General features: G+C 43.4%; 1 protein-coding gene across 3 annotated transcripts in view; it reads left to right on the top strand.

Annotated features, from left to right (window-relative positions):
- CRTC3 (CREB regulated transcription coactivator 3) overlaps positions 1 to 27124 on the top strand; it is a 109191-nt gene that overhangs the window by 55435 nt on the left and 26632 nt on the right. For all 3 annotated transcript variants that reach the window (XM_068558223.1, XM_068558216.1, XM_068558209.1), the window contains exons 3-6: positions 10917 to 11036; positions 18888 to 18949; positions 20280 to 20342; positions 22563 to 22663. In XM_068558223.1, coding sequence (XP_068414324.1) covers positions 10917 to 11036; positions 18888 to 18949; positions 20280 to 20342; positions 22563 to 22663 — 346 coding nt within the window. The remainder of the gene's footprint in view (positions 1 to 10916; positions 11037 to 18887; positions 18950 to 20279; positions 20343 to 22562; positions 22664 to 27124) is intronic.

Genomic DNA, 27124 nt, shown 5'->3' with positions numbered 1-27124 from the left:
TCTTTTATGATATACCTTCCTAGTTCCTTTGTGAAATTATACACTTATTTTGTCCTTTAAAGTCATGTGAAGAAAAGTATTTTAGTAATAATTTTTGCAGGCCATATGGTAAAGCACTTAGCTTTCATCTCTTTTTTTGCATGTCTGTAAGTTATTGGGTTAAAGCTGAAAAAGACACCCTTAATTTATTATAGTGTCACAATTTTAATTTTAAAAAATTAAACTTTTTATTTGAAAATGTAAAATATACTCTAAAGTAGAGAACAGAATAATGAACCCCCTTATACTCATCACCAGTCTTAATATTTTCCAGTTTTATTGAGGTATAATTGACATATAACATTGTATTAGTTTAAGGTATACAACATAATGATTTGCTCTGTGTATATATTGCAAAAAATGATTACCACAATACAGAGGAGAACAAGGTCATGAGGAAAGGAGGGCTTGGTGTGCTGCTGCCATTTCTTCCACCTTCAGTCTCTGCGCCTTTCGCCGAGCTTCTAACAGCACTGCGTTGGGACAGAGCATTCGGAGGTTCACAACCTCAGTGGTCCGTAGGAGCCACTATGAGGAGGGTCCAGGGAAGAATTTACCATTTTCAGTGGAAAACAAGTGGTGGTTACTAGCTATGATGACTTTGTACTTTGGGTCTGGATTTACTGCACCTTTCTTTATAGTAAGACACCAACTGCTTAAAAAATAATCCATGAGACAGATATGAAGAGGAGCATTTTAAGATGTGCAGTCTCTTTGAAAAAAGGATCAAACTCTTGAACTCAGCATCCTAGATATGATATGTTTGTAAATAAACATATGGCATAAATCCTTAATGCCTCTTCTCTGAAATATGGAACATGATAATTAAGCATGTGCTTACTTTTATTTGGGTAATATTGCATTATTAGTTTCTTAATTAAATATGTATGTGATTTTTAAAAAAATGATTACCACAGTAAGTCTAGTTAACATCCATCACCACGCACAGTTACAAATATTTTTTTTCATTGATGGGAACTTTTAAGATCTACTATCTTAGCAACTTTCAAATATGTATTATGGTGTTATTAGCTCTAGTCACCATGCCATACATTACATCCTCAGAACTTGTTTATCTTAAAACTGGAAGTTTGTGCCTTTTGACCACCTTCACCCATTTCCCTCAATAATTTTCAACACTTTGTCAATTTTGTTGCATTTATCCCCCTTACTTTTTTTTTTTAATTCCAAATTACAGATCTCTTTTATACTCAGTGAAGTATTTTACCAAGTTTAATCACAGTGGTGTATCTGGCGTGGTTCAGGATGCAGCGAGACTGAAAGGAGAGGGAAGAAGGGCAATCCGTGCCCACACATGACTCTTCCTCACCTCTGTCTCATACGGCAGGAAGAGGCAGGTGATGGGGTGAAGCCACGTTCAGGTGCCTTGACTCCTTTCCTACCGGACCTAAAATACCTATCTGACCCCTCTGGCCTCTGAGGACAAGACACCATTGGCCTTACTCTACTGGCCAGTTGCTTTCCTGTTTAACCTGCCTCTAGGCCAGGCTCCTGCTGCCCTGCCCCGTCACTGCTCAAGTCTTAGCTCACAAAAACCAGTTCCTCCCTTCCACAGTTCCTTTCCATCATTCCATCATCACATAAGAAGCAAATCAGCTTCTTCTGGAGGAAATAAATGGGCAGACCCAATTTACCCAGAACTAATTTCTCTAGTCATGATCATATTAGGAGCCAAAGGGGAACTGCACTCAACAGAAGGCCTCTCTTTCCACTGAAGACATTGCACCAGGCAGGAAGGTGGGGATGGGAATGGACAGTTTAAAACTTCTACCTCTGTGGGGGCTTGTGTGGTATTTCCTGTAAAGATAGTAATATGCCTGCAGGGGCTTGGGGTCTGCATTAACCTCTGCCATGCCCATGCCCATCCCTGAGGATTTGAAGTGGAAATTCTTCTTTTTATTATGGAAAATTTTAGCTATCCCCCAAAGTAGAAAGAATAGAATACTAAGCTCCCATATAGCCATGACCAGTTTCAATAATTCTCAACATTTTGTCATTTAAACTTTTTGATCATGCATCCTAGTAGTAAAAAAGAGTTTTGTATCCCCAATCTGGTTACGTTTTTGTTTGTCAGTTATATATACATACCCCTGTACTGTTATATTATTACACAAAAAATAGAAAACTGAGTGGTGGAAACAGGGCTTCTAATATCTTCTCTACACCCTATATACATCACACACTCTGCTTTGGATCCTAATTATTTAGAAACGTAATAATAATTCATCAAACGTGTGTTGGAACCCACTGTCACAGACACCATGTGGGGGCCGAGAGGGAAGGTGCTGGGGCAGGATAACAGGTCTCACCGCTTGCAGTCCGCTAGGTCAGCAGAATGTCACCCACCAACCTCTCCAGGTGAGATGCCTGTGCGAGCCCCACCTGGGATGTTGACCTTCTCAACTGCCTCTTCCGGGAACAAGAGCCCCACCATGAACCCTAAACCCTGCACTCTGGGCATGTTTTATGCTTTGTTGTTATTTCTTATTTTTACAGATTATTCCTCCTGGTCCTCTGAGATAATTTTGACTGCTTTGATTTTTTTTCTGCTTGGACCTTTGCTGCCTTAAAAAACAAACTGTTTTATCACTGTCATTTTTTAGAGTAATCTTTATGCTTAGTTTATCTTATTAACTTTTCTTCCCTTTTACCTTTCATTTAAAAATAAGGACTAGGAAGGGGCAACACATGGGATACAGATATGGTGACAGGCCAGGTCACAGGTCAGTAGGTTTGGGTGCCAGCACCTTCTCTGCTCTGCTCTGCTCTTTGTAGCTTCTTTTCATCCTCACAACAGGACTCATTTGGTCCTTGGGGGAAGATTGGATCCCAAATTCAGTTGGCAAAAAAGGCATAGTCTCAATGTTAAAAATAAAATAAAAACTACCCACTCAGGTGATTCAGGGGCTCTGAGAGTCAAAGTACCCTGTAAGACTGGACTAAGACCAGCCTGAAGATAGTGTAGCACTGGCCGACTGCTGGGAGAAAAGCCTGACCTTATTCCCAGAAGTTAGGAGCCTTACATTTTTGTGAACTCAAGATCTAGCCATCTGGCGTGGCTGAGCACCAGCTGCTGCCCAGTTCTGACACTGCAGAGGGCAAAGGAGGAGGCTGGGGAGCTGAGGTCAGGGACGGCTGGCAGAGCGCTGGCACGTCTGATCCTGGAGATTTGTAAAGTATTTTGAATTTCATTTTAAGGTTGTTTTGTTTTGTTTTGTTTTGATAGTGATATAATAGAGTCCCTAACCAAGCTATGAAATCCTTTTTATCCTGCTCATTTTGTAAGGTAGAATTAAAATGCTCCATTTAGCCCCCAGGGAGTGAATTAATAGCCTCTTCTTTGCAGTGGGCAGGTCTTCCTGACTCCCTCCCTCCCTTCATCATGAGAACCAAAGGAGGCCCTGGCTGTGGCTGGAATGATCTCCAGCTGGGTTCCCAAGAGAGGCAGAGTTGTCCCTTTGTTAGACTCACTCTTTTTTTTTTTTTTTTTAATTTTAATTATTATTTATTTATTTATTTATTTTTGGTTGTGTTGGGTCTTCGTTTCTGTGCGAGGGCTTTCTCCAGTTGCGGCAAGCGGGGGCCACTCCTCATCGCGGTGCACGGGCCTCTCACTATCGCGGCCTCTCTTGTTGCGGAGCACAGGCTCCAGACGCGCAGGCTTAGCAGTTGTGGCTCACGGGCCTAGTCGCTCCGCGGCATGTGGGATCTTCCCAGACCAGGGCTCGAACCCGTGTCCCCTGCATCGGCAGGCAGATTCTCAACCACTGCGCCACCAGGGAAGCCCTAGACTCACTCTTTTTAAAAGAGGGGACCTATAACATCGTCCATTAACTATAGCCTGCATATAAATAAGAAGCGCTGCAAACTCAGGGAATCTGCCTTCCTGCCCTTTTAAAGTCTCCACTCTTCTCCCCAGAGAAATGTATTCAGAACCAGGGGTCAGTCTTTCATGAACGAAGGAAGAGCTGAACAGCATTGTGGGCGGGCTGGAGGTCCTGTAGAACAAATTAGTGAGTGCGAGGGTGACCTCAGAGCCAAGCATTAACACACCATGTCTAGTAGTGCCTTTATGATTTGTTGAACTTCTACCCAGTCTCCTGTTCCACCTCTTGCTCTACTGGGGAGGAGGGAAACAGATGGGAGCTCAAATATATAGAGGAATTTAGAAGGATTGAGGTAGCATTTTAATTCTATAGGAGGAAGCATGGGAAGGTCAATAAATAGCCTTGGGACTTGTAGCTAACCTTTATAAAATATTGTCGGACACCTACCCCAGATGAGACTGTTGGATGCAGTTTAAAAGGTAGGTATGCTGTTTATACTGCAAGATAGCCAGATACCTTAGCAGGGCTCTTACCCTTTAATTGAATCTTGGGTCATCAGTAGATTTATGAGAACATAATAAAATTTTGTCTGGAACATTTCTGGAAAAATATTTTTTATTTTTTCTGTATATGTCAGCAAAAATCCACTTACAATCTCAAAAATAACTGATTTTATGTGGGCGACTGAGCAAAGGAGACAAAATGGTGAGGTGAAGAGAACCCTGCAGGAGGCTCAGAATCCTGAGTTCCAGTTGCCAGGCTGTGTGACCGTGAGAAAAATCACTTCATCTCTCTGGGTCCTGGTTTCTCATCTGTAGAAGGAAAGCACGGAGCTGAATTCCATTATGGTCAGCAGTCCTTTTGCTTATCACTCTGATAAGCCAGCAGCCCCTGTTCCCTTGTGTTGCTCATCCTCACCTTATTTTCACCTGCTCTGGGCTGAAAAGCCAGGTGGTCCAGTTTATTAGGCTCAGGTAAGGGGTAATGGAGAACCTGAGGGGCTCCCTTCCAAGTGCTCTCCTGGAGGGTTCTGTTTTTGTTGCTTAGAGACTCTCTTTGCTTCCTGGTTTGCTGCTGAGATGGGTGAAGTTGTCACATAAATGACCCCTGGTTCAGGCTAGCACACTGTCCTCATACCGTAAAATAATGGTATCATCACATCCAGTGCAGCTCCTGTCAGTATGTATATCTAGTATTGACAGTGGTATTCCAGAAAAATATCTGTTGCTCTGACAGGAATTTTTTTTTTTCTTGCGCTTTAGTTATCATAATGTCTACAAATGAAGCTACTGAGAGTTGTCTTATGTAGAATTGCTTCTGTTTGAGAACAGTGATTGGGCATCCCCTTGTAAAGATACTGAGGTTATGATATTCTGGATCAAGACTTTTCAAAGGAACCATTAATGTGCTTAATCTCTGTCTTCTCAAATGTTTTAAATATATTTTTTAAAACTCAGTAGAACTTCTTACAATGCAGGAATGTACTTGGTCATCCTTCTAGCATTTAGAAATCTATATTTCACTTGAGAGAAGTTGCAAATTACATTTCTCCTGCTTTTAATAACATCGTATAGAAATACAGCTGTAAGCGAGAATTGATTTTGCTGCAAGAAAGAAGTGTGGCTTTGTCATTCACGTATAAAGAATATGCTATAGCGTATATACCTTTAATAATGACAGTCTCCTTGAGTTGGCAATAAGCAACTCTCCAATTCTCAAACTTCAGCTCATTTCATGACTAAACATGGGCTTAGTAGTAGGAATCTGCTTGTGGTTTATTAGTCATGTAAGAAAGATCTGGGGTTTCTAATTAGCCACAAAGTTAATGATCTGCCAGCGATGCGGTACATCTGCTAAAAGAATCAATGCAAATGTAGGTCACATTGATAGATCAATAGTGTGTAATTAGAGGAAGTAATCTTCCCCCCAGGAAAGGTAAGGAAAGCCAGCTGCCACGTTCAGCCATTCACCCCAGGCTGCAGCTTTCACAGGTGATGTGAGGTGACTGCAGATGGTGTTACACGTAAAGACACCTGCGTGAGGTCTCGGTCCTTGGGGGGAGTGCTCTGAGAGTGTGGTCCTGTCTGCCGTTGCCCTGCAAATCCACAACGCTGCTTCTTTTGGAGGATTCACGTGTCCTGTTTCATCTCGGAAAGAGTTCTGCTATCAGCATTAGCCATGTCACCCCCGCCCTATCAGCCACCCTAATACCTGGAAACCTGAACCAATTTGCCATCCACGTAGAGGTATTTTCAGAAACAATCAGGAGCATGCAATCCGGCAAAGCGGGGAGAGCCTGAGACGGGGGCTCTCTGCAAGTGGACATTCAATTCCCAGAAGTACCTTGAACCGCTTTGAATTCGCCTCCTCCCCCCAAAGCCCAGCCACAGAAACTAAGTAAGAATTGCCTGTGGCTAGCTACTTGCCAACTCAGGAAGCACCTGTACCCTCCCACCCGACCTCATTGTCCTTCACTGTTGAGGTTCATGGAACCTTGGTGTTTGGTCTGTACTCCACCTAGTCTGCCCTCTCTCAGATTTGGGGACCTAAGCCCAGAATCCACCTTTCCCCTGCCTTGGGTTACCACTCGGTCATTCCTCTCCATGCTCAGCCCCTGGCAATTCAGTCACAATGTGAAACAATTCTCTGGCCACCCCTTCACTGCTCAGGTTCCTATTGAGCCTCCTGGTGCTAAACCTCACCCCTGCATTATCTCAGGCAGCCAGCAAGGACACTGCCGCTCCCCATGTGCCATTCCCATCCGCTTTCTAGTGCCTGGGACCCTGCAGTAAGACCAATGCTGGCCCGGGCCTTGAAGAGGTTATTGGACCTCCCATCCCTATGTATTTCAGAATAAAAACTATTAAACCATCCAGAACAAACAAACAAACAAACAAATAAGGAAATCCAGCTAAATTTTGATTTTTCCCACAATGAATACTTTGAATGTTATTGGACAGTCTCTCAAATAGAGTCTTCCTCTTCTGTGTTGCCCTTTTCTTGCTTGTATCCTAAGAATGTGCTTGGTCTACCTATGGGTAGTCCAGCACCGGATCCCAGATATCAGTGTGGAGGAGCTTTTGTATACGGGTGCGCAGGAGTCCTCTCTTCTCTACTTAGTGTCTGGGTCCCACGTTTTCAGATAGGGTGGTGCTTGTCAGAACCTGAGCCTGAGGCCCTCCTCAAAACACGTAGGCACCAATTTGCAGGATCTTTTGACTTTACACTTCCCTTGTTGCTCTTCGTGAAAAGCAGGACTCTCCATCTCACTGCAGTCTCTCTGCCATCACTGCCGTATCAGTCAGCTTTGCTACAGTACCAACCAATTCAAAAACTCTGGGACTTTCAGCAAACCTTTGTTTTTCACTCATATTCCCTGCTGTGCTCTCCTCCCTGTATCTTCCCCTTCTGCAACTGAGGTTGAAGCAGCATCCGCTGTTTGGGACATGGCATTCTCATGGCAGAAGGAAGGGTGTGAGAGTTTCTGTTTGGACAAGATGTATATCACGTGTGCTCATGATCCATTGATTAAAGCAAGTCACAAGACCCTGCCAACATTCTTTTCAGGCATTCATCCCAGATTGCAGCTTTCAGAGGTGACATGGCATGGGCAGCAGATGGGTGTGGGAGGCTCAGAATGCTGGGGGATGCCCCTAACGATGATGTCACTCCTGCTGTCCACAGAAGGGCTCTGCAGGGTGGCCTCACCTTTAACAAGATGCTCTCCAGTGTCCCACCACCTGGATATCCATCCTCCTTCTGATGCCCAGTGTATTGGCCTGCTTGACCTTCCCTAATAGAATACCACAGACTGGGTGGCTTAAACAACAGAAATTTATTTTTTCATAGTTCTGGAGGCTGCAGAGTTCAAAATCAAGGTGTTGGTAGTGTTGGTTTCTATTGAGGACTCTCTTCCTGGCTTGCAGATGGCTGCCTTCTTGCTTTGTCCTCACATGGCCTTTCATCAGTGTGCGTGTCCTCCTGGCGTCTCTTCCTCTTCTTAAAAGGACACCAGTCCGATGGATTAGATCCTACCTTATGACCTCATTTAACCTCAATTAAAGGCCCCATCTCCAAATACAGTCACATTGGGGATTAGGGCTTTAATGCACAAATTCTGGGGGACACAATTCAGTCTGTAACACCCAGTATCCTTGGGATAAGGCAACTTTCACACACATAATCTAATTTCGTTTTCTCAACAAGCCTGTGAGGAAGTTATCAGATGATCATTTCCACTTTACAGATAAGGAAGACGAAGTAACTTGTTAGTAAGTGGAAGATTCTGGACTGAGACTGTTTTCTTTGATTCCAAACCACAAGTTCTTTGAACTGTATAATGGAGTTTTGGCCTTTTGAACGTTGGAAATGAAATACTGTACGCTTATTGAATTAATAACTGTAAGGATTACATAATATATGGACGATTGTTTACAAAATGTTAAGTACGGAAAATAGATCACAAAAAATAAATGTGCTACGGGTGCCACCATGTAAAAACTATGGATAAAACTTGAAAAGGAACAGAAAAAATGAAGTACTTGGCCTTCAGGGTGGTAGGGTTTTATTTCTTTTTTGTATTAAAGTTAGCTTAAGAAACACATTTTTAAATAACAGAATTTTAGCTCTTATCAAGGACGAGATTGGAAGTTGGTGGGAACAGGAGAACTGTGTGTCTGTTTGTCCCTAGCTTTTTGGGAGCCAGAGACTTAGGCCAACTACCAAACACCATAGTGTTTAACAGACTCCTTCACTGTGAAACCTCCTCCAGTTCCAGCTTCCTGGACTGAACTGCTCTAATTCATTTGATGGGCAAGGCCCTGTGAGTTGAGAGGGCTAAAGTCAAATATAGTTTGGAAGAAGATCAACTACTACAGGGGCAGAGAGTTGAACTTGTGCCACGGTGAGGAAGAGAAGAAAATATCAAATGTGGCCAGAGATTTCCCCCCTCCACACACACACACACACACTGAGTCCAAGTAATAATAGAGGATCTGGGCCAGCAGGGGTTAAGGCAAAAGAGGCAAGTGTAAATAGAAAATATATGTGTAATAGGAAGTCCAGAAGACATTCCAAGAGCTTTCTGCTTTTTGGATTCCACCCCCCTTTATTTTTAATTTTTAATTTTATTATTTTGGCCACGCCGTGCGGCATGTGGGATCTCAGTTCCCCTGCAGTGGAAGCACGGAGTCTTAACCACTGCACCACCAGGGAAGTCCCCTTGGATCCCCTTCTAAAGACCCTCAATGCCCCTTCTGTAGGCTGGCCTCTGGGAGCTCAGTCTGGCAGTAGTTGTGCTCTAAGACTCCTAGATGAAAATGTTGTTTTCAAGTACAGTTAACATTCGTGTGATTTTATTACCAGAGAGTCCTCCCTTTTCTTTTATCCTGGAACAAAGTAATCTGTCTCTTACAATTATATCTATTGTGTAAGCAGGTCCTGATAAAGTGTGCCGTGGGTATTCATCCTCTTGATTAACAAAGGTGTTTCAATTTATCACTCCCTAGATTAGTGTGCTCTCTTGTCTGAGATCAACATCCATCTTACCTATCACAATGGATATTTTTCTTCCAGTACCAGAGGTTGTTCCTCAGTAAGATCTCTTTTATTTTAGGAGTTAATAGATTTGGATTGTAAAAACAGAGAAGAACTGAGACAGGCTGGGACCTGGGACCCTTTGCTGACAGAACTGTTCAACTAAACTAGTCCAGACATTTTATCAGTCCACTCGGGAGAAATAGGAGTCATTCCCAAATCCAATATGAGAAAATCTGTGTGTTTAACAAAGAAAAATTAGCAACCAATTCTTAACTAAAAGAAGCTCCCCCAGAAAGACATACTCCGTCAAAGGATTCCTTTCATAGTAAGCTAGGTATTTGACATATGATTCAATTTACATAAAAGAAAATCTGTTTTCATGTATTTCACAGACATCTCTGGCATAATATTGTATACACATTGCCCCATTATGTGAGGTAGAATGGTCCAGCCTAGGATTTGGTTTTTGCTTGCGACCACCTAGAGGGGTGGGATAAAGAGGATGGGAGGGAGACGCAAGAGGAAGGGGATATGGGGATATACGTATGCATATAGCTGATTCACTTTGTAATGCAGCAGAAACTAACACAACACTGTAAAGCAATTATACTCCAATAAAGATGTTAAAAGAAAAAAAAAAGGTTGCCTTTTATGATGCCAAACTCAAAAATGTTAAGAATGTCACCCAAGCCTCCCTTAATAAAGGACTTTGTGTTTATTGACCATGGATTTATCTTGAATCTGTTTGTATTTTCATTTGTGCCATTTGGGGTATAATGAGTTGATAAAGAGTTGTGTGTTTCCCACTTGTATTCAGGTAGTATTCTTTTTTCTCTCCTTGACTCAGGGGTCACAAACTCAGATGTCTAACGTAAGAAGTCATTTGAGTGGTCTGGTGTCCCACCTGCAGAGAGCAGCTACTCTCAATTTCAGTCCCCATTGCCAAGTGGGAATTTGGGACCAGTGTGGCCAAGATGTTCAGATTTTTCACTAGAAGCCCCAAACGTGAATTTTTAAACATTGTTGAGTCAATCAAAAATATAAAAAGACACCGTATAGAGCAAGTAGTCCCCAGTCCCCAGTAGGTATCCCGTTTTATTTCTGGATGCCACATCTATGTTTCTGCACACTGCACGCTGTAGGTACTCAGTTCGTTTCTGTCTTAAGTATACCTCTTTTACATTTCATGCTTATCTCCTAGTTCCTGGGATTTGATGTATGAATCCATAGTCTCCAAATTGTGACAACTTTTAATATATCATTCTTTCAGCTTTCATCTTCACACACTAAAGACTATTTTAAATTATTCTGTAATGATGTAGAAACAGCTCCATGTGCTGCATTTTATTTACCTTGACTCAAGGCACAGTCATAGACACCAGTAAAATTATAAAGTCAGCCTTGTCGTCTGTTGTTGTGATCAGTTGGTGTTCTTGAGGGTGAGTGGCAATGTCACGGTCACAGGCCAACTCTTCTTCCTTCTCTCTGCAGCCGGCGTTCCACCCAGCTGACAGTGTGCGCGGAACCCGCCACCACGGGCTGGTGGAGAGGCCGTCCCGGACCCGCTTCCACCCCCTCCACCGACGGTCTGGGGACAAGCCGGGACGACAAATATCCTTTTTCATTGTCTGAGGAGAGGATAAGTTTTGAAAGGTTTTCAGGATGTATCTTCCCTGTCATTCCCCTTTGGCCTCAAAATCTTCATTTTATCTGATGAACGGAGGCAATAAAAATGAGTGAGTTGGAAACCAGAAACATCTCCACAGGTAAAAATTGGAAGGATCATTGTAGATGTTCACTTTATGAAAGTGTCCATAAAGTTCAGTTTTTTTTTGTTTTTTTTTTTTTATAAATTTATTTATTTATTTATTTATTATTTATTTTTGGCTGTGTTGGGTCTTCGTTTCTGTGCGAGGGCTTTCTCCAGTTGTGGCGAGTGGGGGCCACTCTTCATCACGGTGCGCGGGCCTCTCACTGTCGCGGCCTCTCCCGTTGCGGAGCACAGGCTCCAGACGCGCAGGCTCAGTAGTTGTGGCACACGGGCTTAGTTGCTCCGCGGCATGTGGGATCTTCCCAGACCAGGGCTCGAACCCGTGTCCCCCGCACTGGCAGGCGGACTCTCAACCACTGCGCCACCAGGGAAGCCCTAAAGTTCAGTTTAATGAAGTAACTGAACATAAACAACATGTATTTCAGCCCCATTGCAAGGCCTTCTCAGCATTTTCTTCAGAAATCAGCAAAGTCAGAATTACACGTGACTTTGAATCAGGTTAGATAGATTTAATCTGTCTAGCTAAAACAAACAGACAGATAGGTGATTTGTTTTTATTTCTGTTGACCCACTGACCTGCTGCTAGAACTTACAGAAGAAATTTTATATGATTTTCTATTTATGGAGTTTCAAACTCAGTAGATGACATCTAAAATATAAAGCTGGTATTTAGGAAAATCTTACGTAGTGATACTCACTCACACCAAATCCTATGCTATTAAGTAGGAAGAAAGAAAAGGAGATTGTGAATTCATCTGACAATTTTATTTATGAGGCCAGAGTGGGGTGTGCTGCGTTGGGTCCAGCATTGTGCTCAGGGCTTTTGGAAACAGACCTGAGCTGGAATTTGTGGGAGGAGGGCCTGCGTTCTCACTTCACTCTTCTCACCGGCAGGGGTGGAGGAAGACGAGAAAGGCGGGGTAAGTCTTACTGCAGAGCTGGATTCCTGGCAGTGATGGTAGAGTTGGCTTCACCAGCCTAGAAACCAGGAAGTGGGGGGAGGGCGATTATGTTTACTGAGCACCTACCCATGCCAGACACTGTGCTGGGCAATTCATATGTCATTTAGTCCTCAATACTTACTGAGCAGTTTACTTTATTTAACCCCCATTTTCCAATGAGGAAACTGAGTGTCAGAGTAACTTGCCCAAAATTCCACTGCTGAGGTTGGAGGGGCCCAGATTCAGCCCAGGTCAAGCTGACCCCCCAGCCTGAGCCCCTCCCTCACTACAGCACTCAGTGGTCCCCAGGATCACACTCAAGAGAGACCCCCTGGGAGGAATTGCGGTGGCGGGGGGCGGGGGGGGGGGGGAGTGGGAATGCACAGAGGAAACCACTGCTTCTCTTGCCCTCGGGCTTCTTGCAGTTTTCTGTCAATGTGAGGCGAGGGTAATGACCCCAGTGAATGTTTACTTCTCCTCTCTTCCACCCCCAGGGACACACCACATTTGGTCCACTGAGATACCTTGACTTCTAATTTTGTATATTATGTGATCATTATCAGGCAAAATGAAGTTGATAACTGATTTTTTCCAGTTTCTTTCTGGGAGGTGAGAATTCTACCATTTAACCACCAGTACCCCTCAAATTCCTTTCTGGAATGTGTAATAACTTTTACATAGAATGCAAAAGGAAAGGAGAATTGAGGCAGTACTTCAGCTAATTCACACATGTGCCGGTGGAGTAGTACCTGGAACCATTGTCTAAATTGCTTGGAATTTTCAAGTAAAAGAGTGTTTCTTTGCTTGATGTAACTAACATTATATCTTTTTCTAATTTCTCAATTCCCTCTTTCCCTTGTAGGTGTTCTCTCTAAATATTATAATACATATAGATATATTTATAGCTATCTCAAATCCTTTTTGCAGCAAGTATAGTCTAAATATATGCATGTACTCACAGCTTTTTAAACTAGAGGACTATCTAGAAGAGGAGGAGATTGAAGAAAAGCAACAGAGAAAAATGTTCATTCAGTTAACAACAGTTAGTGTTAGGCACCGTTTAGACACTATAGATATCATGGGAAGCATAACGTAGTCCCTGCCCTCAAGTTGCTTGTAGTTCAGTGGGAGAGGCAGCTGGGCAAGCGAACAGTGTCAGCACATGTGGCGAGCTGCAGGTGATGCAGTTTAGGGGCTGTGCAAGCTCAGAGGTGCACAGCCTGCACCAGTCTTGGGGAGACGGAGAAGGCATCCCAGAGGAAAATCTGAGGCTTGAAGGATGGGTAACAAGTGAGGGGATGGCATGTTTATTTATTTAACAGGTATTCACAGAGCCCCTTCTCTGTACAAGGTACTGTTCTAAGCACTGGGGACTCAGAGGTGAATGAGACAGACGTGTCCCTGCCTTCTTGAGTTTACAGTCCTGTGGGAGATGACAGACAACAAACAGGTAAAAAAAAAAAAAGAAAAAATTATTAAAGGAAAATAACTTCAGGTGGTTGTGATATGCAGGGAGGAAGACAGCCAGGAGGAGATGTTTCAGGCGGAGGGAACAGCTTGTGCAAAGTGCCGGAGGGAAGACTTCACTGTGTGTTCAGGTGACTCTATCTCTTTTCAGGTAATAAGTCATAGGTTAGAACTTGCCTGTGTATACGGGTCAACTCATGAGGGCAGCAGCAAAGCAGATCAACTCCTAAGGGCAGGAGAAGCAAGAACCAAATAAATATACAGATGAATTAAAGTTGTTCATCAGACAGTACAAGTCTGATTCACAGACCATGAGATGTCTCTCTGAAGCACCTAACACGGGTCCTGGGACTGACATCTGCTGACTCAAAAGAATTCTTTAGCGTAGGCCTGCCCATGAATAAACAGCGAGTCTCTTTTGAAGAATCAAGGGACCTTGAGCTCCTAGTAAAATATAAAAGTGGGATGATTTTATGTCGAAGATATGAATATATTCAGGAGAAGATGGGGAAGAGGGCTGCAATTCCATCTTTCCTTTCCTGGCCTGCATTCATTTGATTTTGCAGTAATTTGCTTAAAATGGTTGCCTTTCTCACCGGTCTATTACCTCCTTAATGAAGTTTTATTATTCGGAAGTATTAACACCGGTTTGAATCTTTGCTAGAACAAAGAGAAGAAATGTATTCAGAATTTTCTTCTTCCAGCTGTTTCTTGGCTTGGGTGTTATTTTAGAACGCGCACACTGGCTTAGAGAAGGGTTCAGTCCTATGATCTCAAACGAACATTGTTAACAGTGTGGGCAGCCACAAGCAGCGGAGATCTGGCACAAGGGCATTCCTCCCGTGGTGGGCATTGGGCGGCCATCATCGCAGGGAAGGCTGGCACAGTGGGCTCTGGGCTCTGCTGTTGGCATGGGGGCCGCCACAAGCAGAGACCAGGGCACTGCCCACCTGAGATCTGGCCCAGGGCTGCACTCAAGGCAGCGGAGAGGCGCTGCCTGGTCCCCAGCTGGGGGCCTGGGCCTGAGAACTCGGAGGAGAGGCTCTCCTACCTTCCTGCAGCTGCTCGTGTCTTCAGCAGCCCTTCTCACTCCTCAAAGGCAGCAAGCATGTATCCCAAACACCATCCTGTTGAATTTCTGAACTATTAACATAAATTTACAGCAAATATAATATTATCTCAGACCTGTGGGTAATACATTGAAGAAAAGGGGGACACACTGAAGAATCATAAGAAGCACCTTCCTCTAAAAGAGATGTGTTTTTAGGAAGAAAGAAAAACAAATGTTTAGAAATTTTCTGATTTACATTCCCAACAAGGTTTGAGAGTATATTGTGTCCAGAAAACTAGGGTGAACGGTCATGAAGAGATGCCTTAAGACCCGCCAAAGCTAGGAATGGCTTTCCTCTTTGGAAGAGGCCTTGCTTTGATTCTTTTCATACAATGAGATGAAAATTTCAGGACGTCGGTTTATAGAACACCGTTTCTTTGAAATGCACTGCCTATTATATTTGAGAAATGTCGGGCTCTCTGTATCTTCTTGAAGCTTCACAGTTTATATTAGGGCTCTGAGAAGCCTGGCAGTTAAGAAACTTCTTGTCTTTAATCCAGGGTTTCCAAAACTTACTTGATCACAAAACCTAGTTTTTACCTAACACCCATTAAGGATTTCCATCTCGGAGGATAAGGAAATGCTAGTTTTTAGAGTTTTAAGGGGAAAGTAGTCAGACTTCAAAATCCCACATGCCGCCTATTTGTCACTCGCGTGCTGAGGTAAACAGGAAGACATTTTCATACACACAGGGACTCAAAAAAGATCTCACTCATGTACCTCCCTTCATGTTTGACTTTTAGATGTAGTCTGGCAGGACATAGTTGGAGGTAAAAGGACAAGAGGAAGTTGAGCGATGGTGAAGACATGGTTGAGAAATTAGGAAGGAACCAAATTGTGGTCAGTTTTATATGTTAAATCTGACCCTGGCACTTGTCTTGATGGGTGGATGGGTTCTTTTAACCCACCAGACCTGGAGTTCACGTACCCCACCGGCTGCGTGGACCATCGTGAACCTGCCCCACAAACTCTGTGCCTGGAAGAACACGGAGTTGCAGAGGGCAAGAGAGAACATGGTCGCCCCCAGGCTGCTCAAGAAGGCAGTTCCTGAGCCCTGCCCCAGGTGCCCTTACCGCATGGGAACAGGAAGCCGAAAGAAGAACCCGGCTGTGCTCACCAGCCACGAGCAGGCAGCACAAGAAAGAGACAGGGTCGGACTTGTTTGGAGCTTCTGAGGCTCAGTGACCCCACCCACGGGGAAATGGGCCAGCAGATGTCCTGTCATATCAACAGAAGGGCTACTCCCCTTCCTTTGGGAAAGAGTGAGTGAGAACTTTCCCTCTAACACTCCCCGAGCTGAGAAGGAGCAGGAGTCCCCTTGTCGATAGACTGAGGCAGGAACGCGAGGGGAAGGATTTTCCGCTACAGAACTGCAGGGACTTGGGGAGAGAGAACAGCCCGGGATGACTGATATTTCCACCTGGAGCACCTGGGCGGATGGCACCCTCCGTTACATACGACGGACTCCTGACAAGACTAGCAGGCGAGAGGCAAGATGATGAGTGGGGTTTTAGGTAGAATTTGAGGTACTTTTGGTAGAGAAGCTGAGTAGGCCGTTGGAAATCTGGGCTTGAAGTTCATGAGAACTGTTGGGAGCTGGAGGTATGGATTTATGAGTTACTGGACTATGGATGATGGATGGAACCAAAGGCATGGGTGGGACCGACCAAGGTGAGCATGGAAGGCAGGACACTTTTCCCAAAGTGGCTGTGCCCGGAGTCTCCAGCCTCTCGCCCTGCTCTCACTCTGTGAGACCCTTCTCCCCATCCTGTCCTTTTGAGAGCAGTGTAAGCAGATGTGGGCCGAGAGGCTGTGAGGCCACAGAAACTCTGGACCATCAGGGTTGAAGGCAGAAGAGGAGGAGCCAGAAAAGGAGTGCACAGGGGGATAAATAAAAAGGCCCATTATAATGTGGGATTGTTTGTTTTTGGATTTTTTTTTTAAATGTGGACCATTTTTAAAGTCTTCATTGAATTTGCTACAGTACTGCCTCCATTCCATGCCTTGGCTCCTTGGCCGCGAGGCATGTGGGATCCCAGCTCCCCAACCAGGGATCGAACCTGCACCCCCTGCGCCAAAAGGCGAAGTCTCAACCACTGGACTGCCAGGGAAGTCCCTGTGGGACTGTTTTTTGACTTAGGTTTAACTAATGTGGTACTGGGTGAGGAGCTGATCTGGCTTGTTAAAAACCCTGCCACCTCTGCTGCTGTTCTGTTTGTTTGCTGGCAACTAGCAAGCACTCTAGAAATGTTTGTTGAATTAAATGGTAAATTCAAGTTTACAAATAAGGGTATTTTTTCTGTCTTTAGGATGTTCTTTTAGGACATATTAGTGTTGTAGAGTAATTAAAGCCACCTGAACAAAGTTTTCTGAAATCTTCAGAAGAACAAATAAACCTTTTCTAGGTTTTCTTCTGTTGAATTTAGCTGTAAGCTATTGACATTAGTGGTTACTAACATTAGTGGTTCTCTTGGTGCTAACAATTGTTGGGTTTTTGAATATCCATTAAGTGAGGTGAATGGTGAGAATTGGGAGAGCTCAGAGGTCACATCTTTTAACTTTTGATGCCTCAGCCTACTCATATTAAAATTTCAGGAATTTACTACATTTCCATGTTGTTAATATACATCAGAAAGGCTAAAATGCTGACTTATACCTCAACATTGAAATAATCGATGTTTGATCATTGCACTACTATTACACCACTGCATTCTAATTTGTATTACAGGTTCCAGATAAGTGGACTTAAGGACTTTAAGGGTGGCAATGTCCTGAGGGAAGTGGTAAACTTCTGCTTCTGAAATTTATCTTTTCTGGACAGAGATTCATCAAACTCTGCAGGAAAGAGAAAGGCTCAATGCCTTCTCCCTAATGGCTCTGCCAACTGAGATACTGATGTGCTTCCTCTCAGAGGGCCTTCTTATTTCTTTATCACCTTTTCCTCTTCTGTCTCCTTCTGCAGTCTATTCTCATCTGTACTTTGCATACATTAAGCCTGATATTTGGTGTTGAAGAAATGTCTGGTCTCTCTTTTGAAAATATCTCTGTTTTATTGCCTTGACTAAGATTCAGATTAAGAATGAAGGTAACTAGACATGACAAAACTAATACACAGGAAGTGAACCTTGTGATCTTAATGCTTCTGGCAAAGGAAATATTTCATAAAGAGTTCATTAGTGCCCATGTTTTACTAATGCCAGATTCTGTCTGTAGGATAGGGTCCTTCTCCGTTGGCTCCCATTTCCTCCTGAGCCCTAGCTGATGATGGCTTCTTTTATACAGAATCATTGAAGATTTTTTAGCAGAATAATATGATATAAAATGTTTTAAGAAGGCTATTCTATATGTATAATTAACTAAATTAACCAAAACGGCTCTACTGTGCTCAGCATGTATAGTGTAGCATCACATTTGTTTTTCCATATTTCCATTTCACCTGGAATATGTTCTAAGGCAGGCTAGACCAAGTGAAGAATACAGAAATTATAAAACGGGGCCCCTGACAACCCAAGGAGGTTCACATTTCTCCACAAACCTAATGCCGCTCTCTTTTGGTTATAAGAAACAGAAACCCTCAACTTGGAAAAAAGGAAATTTATTGGCTTATGTCACTAGAAGCCCAAGGGGCTAGATCCAGGGGTTTGTACAATAGCATCGAGATTCAGTATCTGTGAGGTGCTACCTCTGAATTGACTTCCAGGGAGAGAAAGCCAGGTCCACGTAGTCCTTGGGCTCACCACCTCAGCTGGGGGCACTCCTTTTCCCCCTTGTTTGTATCATGAGCCCATCCCTGAACCAGTCACAGGGGGATAAGTTACCTTGACTGGAAATACTGGGTCTGGGTACATTTTGTGTGGCAGGCAGGCCCACACAGAATGACAGCCTTACCAGGTTTCGGGTCGGGGTGGAAGCAGTTCTTGAAAGTAAAAGATGTTGGGCAAGCAGAAAAAAAATAAGAAACACCCCATGTGAATCATGCAAAGATGGCACTGGTTAGAAGATAGAATAGATTTTTCCAGAGGAAGTTGATAAGCCAAACCATGGAGGAAGAGATGTCGGGTGTAGAGATAAAGATAAGAACCAGAAAAGTTGTTGAACTCCCCACGATTCCAGCCTCTTAGTTCTGCTTCAACTTTCCATTCATTATATTTTTCCTTTATTGAAAATTCTACTTTGATGGTAGTACATTTGGAGCTAATTACGCCTCGCAGCCCCCGGATGAGAGTTGGCCAAGGTAAGCAAGCCTTATTTTCAAAGATATAATGGGCATGTGCTATTTTTGGATGGTTTCGCTTTATTGTATCCACCTTGAATGTTGTTTTAGAAATTTCTAATCTAAAGCACAGACTCTTGTTTTCTCTTATAAAACTTAAGTCTTTCCATGTATAATCATAGACTTATATGAAAGTCTAAAATTAAGTTATTTAAATCAATCTAGATCTTCATTTTAAAGACCAAATAGAAACACATTTGGAATACAATTATCAACATAATACTCTGATTTTGTATTCTTATATTTGAATATATAACGTGTCTTGGTAAGCTACTGAAAGAAACATAAGGCTTTAGTAAGCTCCTAAAGCTACTTTGCATAGTGGATTTGACCTAGGGTCTCTCTGAGTATTTTTGTATATAGAGAATATATACCAAAAAGTTGAGTGTTTTTGAATACTGAGGGTGACAGAATATAAAAGTAACTGAAAAGATTGTTACATCCGATGGATGCATGGTATCATTTTCAGATCACCTAGTCAGATTTAAGAGGCATTTGAAATGTACGTATTGAGAAAATTTAGCTCTCTGGGTTGAGATCTATTCTCCATCCATTCTCGGGGCAAACACTGGCAGCACTTACTGTGGATAATGTAGTCAGGACCTGGAAAAGGTCGATATGAAGATGGGTGACAGCTGGCCCCTACCTCAAGTAGGTTTTCAGCAGCGCTTAAGAATCTTGGGATCTACGATTGTAGGACAAGGACAATATTTTATTTTAAATCATAAAAGGATACCTCCAAATTGAGATTTTAAAACTTTGTATTCAAGAAAAATTGTCGTAGGCTTTCCAGAGCGTGAGGATTAGTCAGATTCATAGTTTCATAAACTGGGCTACTGTAACAGTTATATTCCTCTTTATGGGCGTCTGTGTGGGGTTGCAGCATTTCTGCTTCCAGGCCGGCCAGGCACCCGCACGCGCACACTCCACGCACTCGGGGTCTGTGACAAGGGGTAGTTTTTCACACATCTGGAGTAAGACCTCACATCCCCAGAGAGGAACTGGTCATAGATTTGAAACATTTCAAAAGGCATTCAAAGGTGCTTGTTTGACCTTTAAAAAAAAACAAAACAAAAACCTTGTTATGTGCCCAGCTATCTCATTTGCTCCTCCTGTTCCCATGGATTTGTGATAGTTTTTATCATGGAAATCAGAAATCACAGGAACTGGAGAGGTCAGCCGTGCAGCTGGGTTAATAGAGGAGCCAGTTCTCAAACCCAGGCCGGAGGTTCTCCTTTGCTCCCCGTGGATTGAACTTCTTTTTCTTTGTATGTTATTCTGGTTTTTAAAGGCAGCAGCCTCCTTGGAAGGAAGAGAAGCACCCTGGGTTCAGGCTAACATCTGCACTTAACAGGTACATGGCTTGTTTTCTAGTAGAAATAAACTTTAAGCTAGTCACCTTGATTGTCCTGATGTTTTCTAATATATCATCCATTTGCCAGAGTACGTTTATATCAGTTGTGTTTATATGAAGTGTATATGAAGTATATAAAATGAAGTATATTTTTAAAAAGTATATAAAAATTATATGAAGTATATACAAAAAATTATGTGAAGTATATAAAAATTATATGAAGTATATATAAAAAAAAAAAAAAGGAACCCAAATCTCCCACCAGGTAGTGAACGTCTGCTCAGGACACTACAGCAGTGTGAGAACATGAGGTCTGAGTGGATAACAGAGTCTGCCTCTCTTACTCTGTGACCTTGAGCAAGTTAGGTAGCTTCCCTATGCCTCAGTTTACTCATCTGGAAAAGGGAGATAACAGTACCAACATCAAGGGGTGGTTGTGAGGATTAAATAAGATACATAAGGAACTTGGGAATCGTAAGTATTCAATATACATTAGCTATTAAATGATCACTTTGAGCTGGACCCCAGTGGTAAGTGTTCTACATAGGTCATTTTTTCGATCCTGATAACATTCTACAAGAATGAGTAGTATTTTCTGTTCTAAGAGGTTATAAACGATTTGTCCAAGGCCACTTAGCTAATATGTGATGGAACTGGGATTTAAAAAAAAAAAAAAATTAGTGCAAAATTTTAACATATACAAAAAAGAGTTGGAAAGGAAAATAGTTATAAGAATTCCGTGTGCCCATCCTTCAGCTTCTGTTTCTACCCCACTGTCCCCCACACCCCCATCCCACCACCGGCCAGATAAAGTATTTCACCTGTAAATATATCTAGCAGTATAAGCCTGATAGGAACCTTTTTTAAAAAAACATAACCACGATGCCATTATTACACTTAACAAAATTAACAGTAATTTCTAACATTATTTAATACCCAGTCTGTATTCAGATTTTCCCAGTTGTCTCTCTGCATTTGATTGATATTCTCCTGAGTCTTTTTGAATCTGTAAAGGAGCTAGAATCTGAACCCAGGGCTCTCTGATCCCAGAGTCCACACTCTTCCTGTTTTTCATGCAGGTTCTGAACCGCCTCTCCCTTGTCTGAACACAACACAGCCATGGTGCACAGTCAAGCCACATGGCTTAGTGGCCACAGGAGGCCATCACCTGGAACAGCCCACAAAGAAGCATTTTAGATTAATTTCAAGTCTCTCACAAGTTCTTTTTATGGCAGACAGTTTGACCCTTGGATGAGATAAGTAAATAATATCTCTTGGAGTCGAAGCTAAATATAAATTGGAGCTGTCTGGGAGAATTCCAGAAATTTGCTATAGTTCAACGGTTCCCAAAATGTTTGTCTTAAGACTCCTTTGCAATCTTAAAAGCCATTGAGGCCCTCAAACAGTGTTTGTTTGTGTGAGTATATTTGTTTGTATTTCACTATTGACATTGGAAATTAAATTGAGAGATATATAGAAGATACTTATTAATGCATTTAGAAATAACAAAATAACAATAATAAACTCATTACATGTCAATAAATATCTTTTTTTAAGAAGCACAGTTATATTTTCTGAAACAAAAAAAATTTACTGAGAAGAGTGGCATTGTTGTACCTTTTACAAATCTCTTGAAGATAGCTCGATTCGCTGCTTGTGCATTCAGCCTGCGGTGACATCACAGGTCACGAGGCTGCTGGAAAACTACTGTGCTCATGAGAGAGCCAGAGTGAAAGGGCAAAGGACACATTAGGGTTATTTTGAAAGTTGTCTTGACCTTGCATTCTCCCTGGAAGGGTTTGAGAGTCACTGCTATAGGTGATCCTTCATATAGGAGGAGTTATTCTCAGATGGGGAAAAGCTAGTGCAGCCACAGAGAATATACTGATCACAGCGATCTTCTGAGTTGCGAGGAAAACTGGGAAGTTTCTTGGAGGAAGCTGTGAATCCAGGGTCTGCCTTGTTGAACCAGATCATTATGCCATTAGCTTCAAAGGAAAAGATCATACAAGTACAAATTACAGTCTTTTGGGTGTGGGCCATCCTCAGAGGCTGTTACTGATCTAAGGGACTTCAGGTAGGTCCAGACCCCTCATTTTATGGATGATTGCAAATCTGTTGTTCTTGCCTTCTCTCCTGTTGGTAATTTTCAGCAAAGAACATTGCATTTTCACTAAGGAAAAATGGATTTTCAGCCAGACTCTCTCCTCCCCCCATTAGGACCAATTCTGACTCTGCTCTTCACACGAGTGCTCTGAGCACCAAGCCCCAGGACCCCTATGGAGGAGGGGGCCAGTCGGCCTGGCCTGCCTCATACATGGGTAAGACATGCAGGCCTGATGCTAACAGCATCTGTGCCTTCTCATTCTGTCCTATGGGAACCGGGAGAGAGAAAAGCTTAAACCACGAGTGCATTTCCCCGATTCGTCGTCCTCAGGGAAAAACTCCTGGCAGGGGAGATGTGTGTGTGCTCATGATGAAATAAGAATGGAGCTTCTCTCCTGCCTCTTCCTCTGCAAATTCTCTCTTCTTGGCATCTCTTGACCCTCCAGCTTCCTCTACTCCACACTCTTCCATTTTCAGGCCCTCATCATTTTTATAGGGACTCATAACAACTTGCTAACTGGTCTCCTTATTTCCAATCTTATGTCCTCCCAATCCAGTTTTATGTTGGGTTCTCTGAAAGTCCTTTTTTCCCATCCAGAATCTGGACAAACTGAGAAATAAAAGTAGAAGTGACGGGTGGAGGTAAATACCACCTTTCTTCCTGACAAGAGGAAGTGACTTCTCTCTGTGGGTCCGTGGCTGTTAAGACTGAACCCCAGAGGGAGACTGACGCCCCCAGTGGCCGGCAGCACTGGCCCAGGGCGCCCCTCCCCCGCCCCCGCCCCCCGCAGGAGCACCGAGGTCAGACTGCAGGGCAGGGCCGGCAGGGAGGCTGCTCTCCGAGGGAAGGCGCGCCCCTGGCCAGGAGGAGCGGGAGCCAGAGTGGAGGCGGCACCCCCGCTCACTTGTTCCCCTCTTTGCTGCAGGTCATCGTTCCACCTCCCTGGGGCCAGAGTGAGTAAAGGAGTGGAGAGAGGCCAGGGGGGACCAGGAGTGGGGAAAAGATTCATGCTGTCTGCTTCCAGAGTGAACCCACATCTGATCATATTCCTCTCCTGCTTAAAATCTCAGTGCCACCCCCTCACCTCCCAGAGAGAGTCCAAATCTCTCAGTTTGGAATGACGCGAACTCTAGGATCTGGCCCTTGCCCACCTCTCTCCCTTCTCTCCTCACTCACCAGCCCCTCCCCCCAAGTGGGTGAACTACTTCAGTTTCTATTAATGTTCCATCCTCTTCCCATCTCCTCCTCTCTTAACTTACTCCTGGCTCACCTGACCAGGGCCCTCAGCTTTGTCCCTACGTCTGTGGAGCCATCCTTGACCTTCCTCCCTTTGCCAGCCCAGAACTCCCCATGTCCTTCTAACATCCCAAAGCTCCTACCTATAGATGGCCATCTCGGCACCTGTGTCACTTGACTGCCTTTCTCGTGGATGTGCTTCTCTCCTTCTGCTCCCAGGAGATTTCTTACAGTCAGCGTCTTATGGTCTTACCTTCCGCACAGTGCCTGGCACAGAGGAGTCCTCAGTGACGGAGAGTGTGGAGAAATTACTCAGTGGCTTATGCATACAGAGCACACTCTAGTTGCTGAATCTAACCTGCACGTGAACCAAGTCTGGTTCACTAAGACACAGACCAAGCCTGCCTTTCTGGGGCTTATAATCTAGTAGGAACAATGGTCCTGAACTATCCATTCCTTATGCACATTGACTCTTGTCCATAAATAGGGCTGTGTGTTTGGTCTTGAAATGGGAATAAATAAATCTTTGCCCAAGATAATGCTAGCTTTTCTAGTTTTCTTTACTTTTTAGGTAGTTTAAACCCTAAATAGTCTCTTTTCCTTCTGAGGAGAATATTCCGGGTCTTATTTCCTTGCATATAGTAGGGATGGGATTTAATAATCCCTGTATTGTTGTAATAATGCTGCATTTGTTCCCTTGGTGAAATTCAGGGATGCCACATTTATCCGAACAGTTTGTCAAGTATGAGCTCTTTTAGAATTGGTTAGGACCGTCTAGCTATGTTTCCACACATGGGGATATGAGAGTAAAGCTGGCAGTTACGTTGGAATTGGATATGGGTCCACTGCTCACCACTTAGAGAGGTAGGATATACGGGAAGATGGAGTAGTTTAGCTTCCGTATAGGTAGGGTTGTAGGTAGACTATAGGCATGTATAAGCCTAAACAAAGTGCAGCAAGCGCTTAGTCTCCCCAGATTGGGAGGGAACCAGACTGATAGGCTTTAACCTGGAACCCCCAAAAAAGAGCTGCATTTCTGCCTCTGCCATTCCTTCATTCGTGTCACCCTCTGTTTAAAGTTTACGCTTCTCTAGAAAGGGCCAAAGGCCTAGAGAGAACAAGGAAATCATAGGTAACAAGATCTTGAGGCCTGCATGCAGAGAGAGAAAAAAAAAAAAACTAAAGAAAGTGATTAATTGAGTGAAGTATTTATGCCAAGAGTGATGTAGCCTCTGAGGGAAGAGGTGAGAAATGTCAGAAGGTGTGAGCGAGGATGAATAAGAAAAGCAGAAGAATGTCAGTGTTGATCCTAGTAGACAGAGCAATACAAAAAGCAGAAAGAAAGAAATCCTGGAGCAGAATTCCTGGGTTACTCCTTTTCACATCAGCAGTTAGAAACCGTTGGGCCCCAATATCTCTCAACCGTGGAAGGTGGGCCGACCTCCAGCTTGAATATCTGAACTGTGTGCCTGCTTCTGCAAAGTTGCCTTGCAAGTATAGCAGAACTCAGAAACACATCCAAATATGGATGTGTTTACATGGGAAAGCCAGTGTGTTTAAAATATTGTTCAAGTCTCCAAGGATAGGAATTATTTCTGGAGAATTATATTTGTTGGTGGGAGCTATTTTAAATAGTTTCATGTACTTTTCCCCCTGTCATTCATTAAAGTTTTTCATTTTCTTTCCTTTTGGACTTTAAAAATATCAACTAGCTTTCCAAAAGGTATTTCTTATTATTGGACCAACCAAATAAAGTAAAGATTTAAAAAGTGATGGGAAAATATAATTGAAGCCCAGAATTAGGCTCCATAGCAGAAGCAATAACTGCTCTTTCCCTGGGAATATTTCCTGAGCATAATGATGTAACCTCAGTTAATGTTCCCATTATTTATTTATTTTTTTAATGACCAGATGATAAGGGAGCATCTGCTCACAGCTTAACTACATAAACAATAAACTATGATACATTCATGAGCAGAGGTTTGTGTCCCAAGAAAACAAAGCCATTAGACTGATACGTAGTTAGTAATTTTCATAATGGTTATTGAGTTGCACGGCAATTAGGCATCCATGGTAAGCAGTTGATGTAAATGCTAGAAATAAACTTTTATACATCCAAACAAGATTTTTATAATTTCTCTCTTCTTGTTTAATTATCCAGAATTTATAAAGAGAAATATTGATCATTTCCCTGGCAGCATGTGCAGTTTAATTACCATTTCACAGGCACACACCCACACCCACACACACACACCCCACAACGGGTAAGCATGAGGGCACTCTGTGACACTTGCCCCGTTGCCCTGTCGCATAGCCTAGGACTGTCCCTATCTCCCCTCCACTCCTCACCAGCGAGTGGAGGAGGGGGCTGTGGTGGTCCCTGTCCTTTCAGGGGGCAGTCTAGAGCTACGGGCAGAAGAGGGCATGAGGGTTGTCGTCTTTGCACCCAGAGTGGTAGATGCTGAGTGTCACCAGCTTTGAGAACTACAGCCCTGAGCTCCTCCCCAGGGAAAGAGGCCTGCCTCCCACCTCAGTGACCTTGCCAGAGGCAACACCTTTGACCAGCGCAGGTTAAAGTTTTTTTGTGTTTTTTTTTTTAACATCTTTATTGGAGTATAATTGCTTTACAATGGTGTGTTAGTTTCTGCTTTGTAACAAAGTGAATCAGTTATACATATACATATGTTCCCATATCTCTTCCCTCTTGTGTCTCCCTCCCTCCCACCCTCCCTATCCCACCCCTCTAGGTGGTCACAAAGCACCGAGCTGATCTCCCTGTGCTATGCAGCTGCTTCCCACTAGCTATCTGTTTTACATTTGGTAGTGTATATATATGTCCATGCCACTCTCTCACTTTGTCACAGCTTACCCTTCCCCCTCCCCGTATCCTCAAGTCCATTCTCTAGTAAGTCTGTGTCTTTATTCCTGTCTTGCCCCTAGGTTCTTCATGACCTTTTTTTTTTTCTCTTAGATTCCATGTATATGTGTTAGCATACAGTATTTGTTTTTCTCTTTCTGACTTACTTCACTCTGTATGACAGACTCTAGGTCCATCCACCTCACTACAAATAACTCAATTTCGTTTAATGTTTAAAATGCAAGTAACCCTGAAAGAAGCTTGACTGCACGGATAGGAGGAAGAGGGGGATGGCAAAAGCATCCCAGATCTAAAGCGGGGCAAGAGTGTCACCCAGATGACAGGAGGGCCCAGAATGGGGAGGCTGAAGCCAGAGGCTTCTTAAAGGACACACTCTGGTTAAGGGATCTACCCCCTGCCTCTGCCTCTATTCAGCAAATCAAGGCTGTGCTAGGAGTTATTTTAGATTCGTCAGGCGTGGCAGTGGAGAGAGGGAACATGGTCTCCATTACACTAGGAGGTCAGCCCTCAGCGGCTCCGAGACTTCGAGGTTTCTTGGAACACAGACACAGCCTTGGTCAT

This window comes from Eschrichtius robustus, chromosome 1, assembly GCF_028021215.1.
Source record: "Eschrichtius robustus isolate mEscRob2 chromosome 1, mEscRob2.pri, whole genome shotgun sequence".
NCBI lineage: Eukaryota > Metazoa > Chordata > Mammalia > Artiodactyla > Eschrichtiidae > Eschrichtius > Eschrichtius robustus.
The sequence above is the reverse complement of the archived record's forward strand: the minus strand, read 5'-3'. Positions and strand labels throughout refer to the sequence as shown.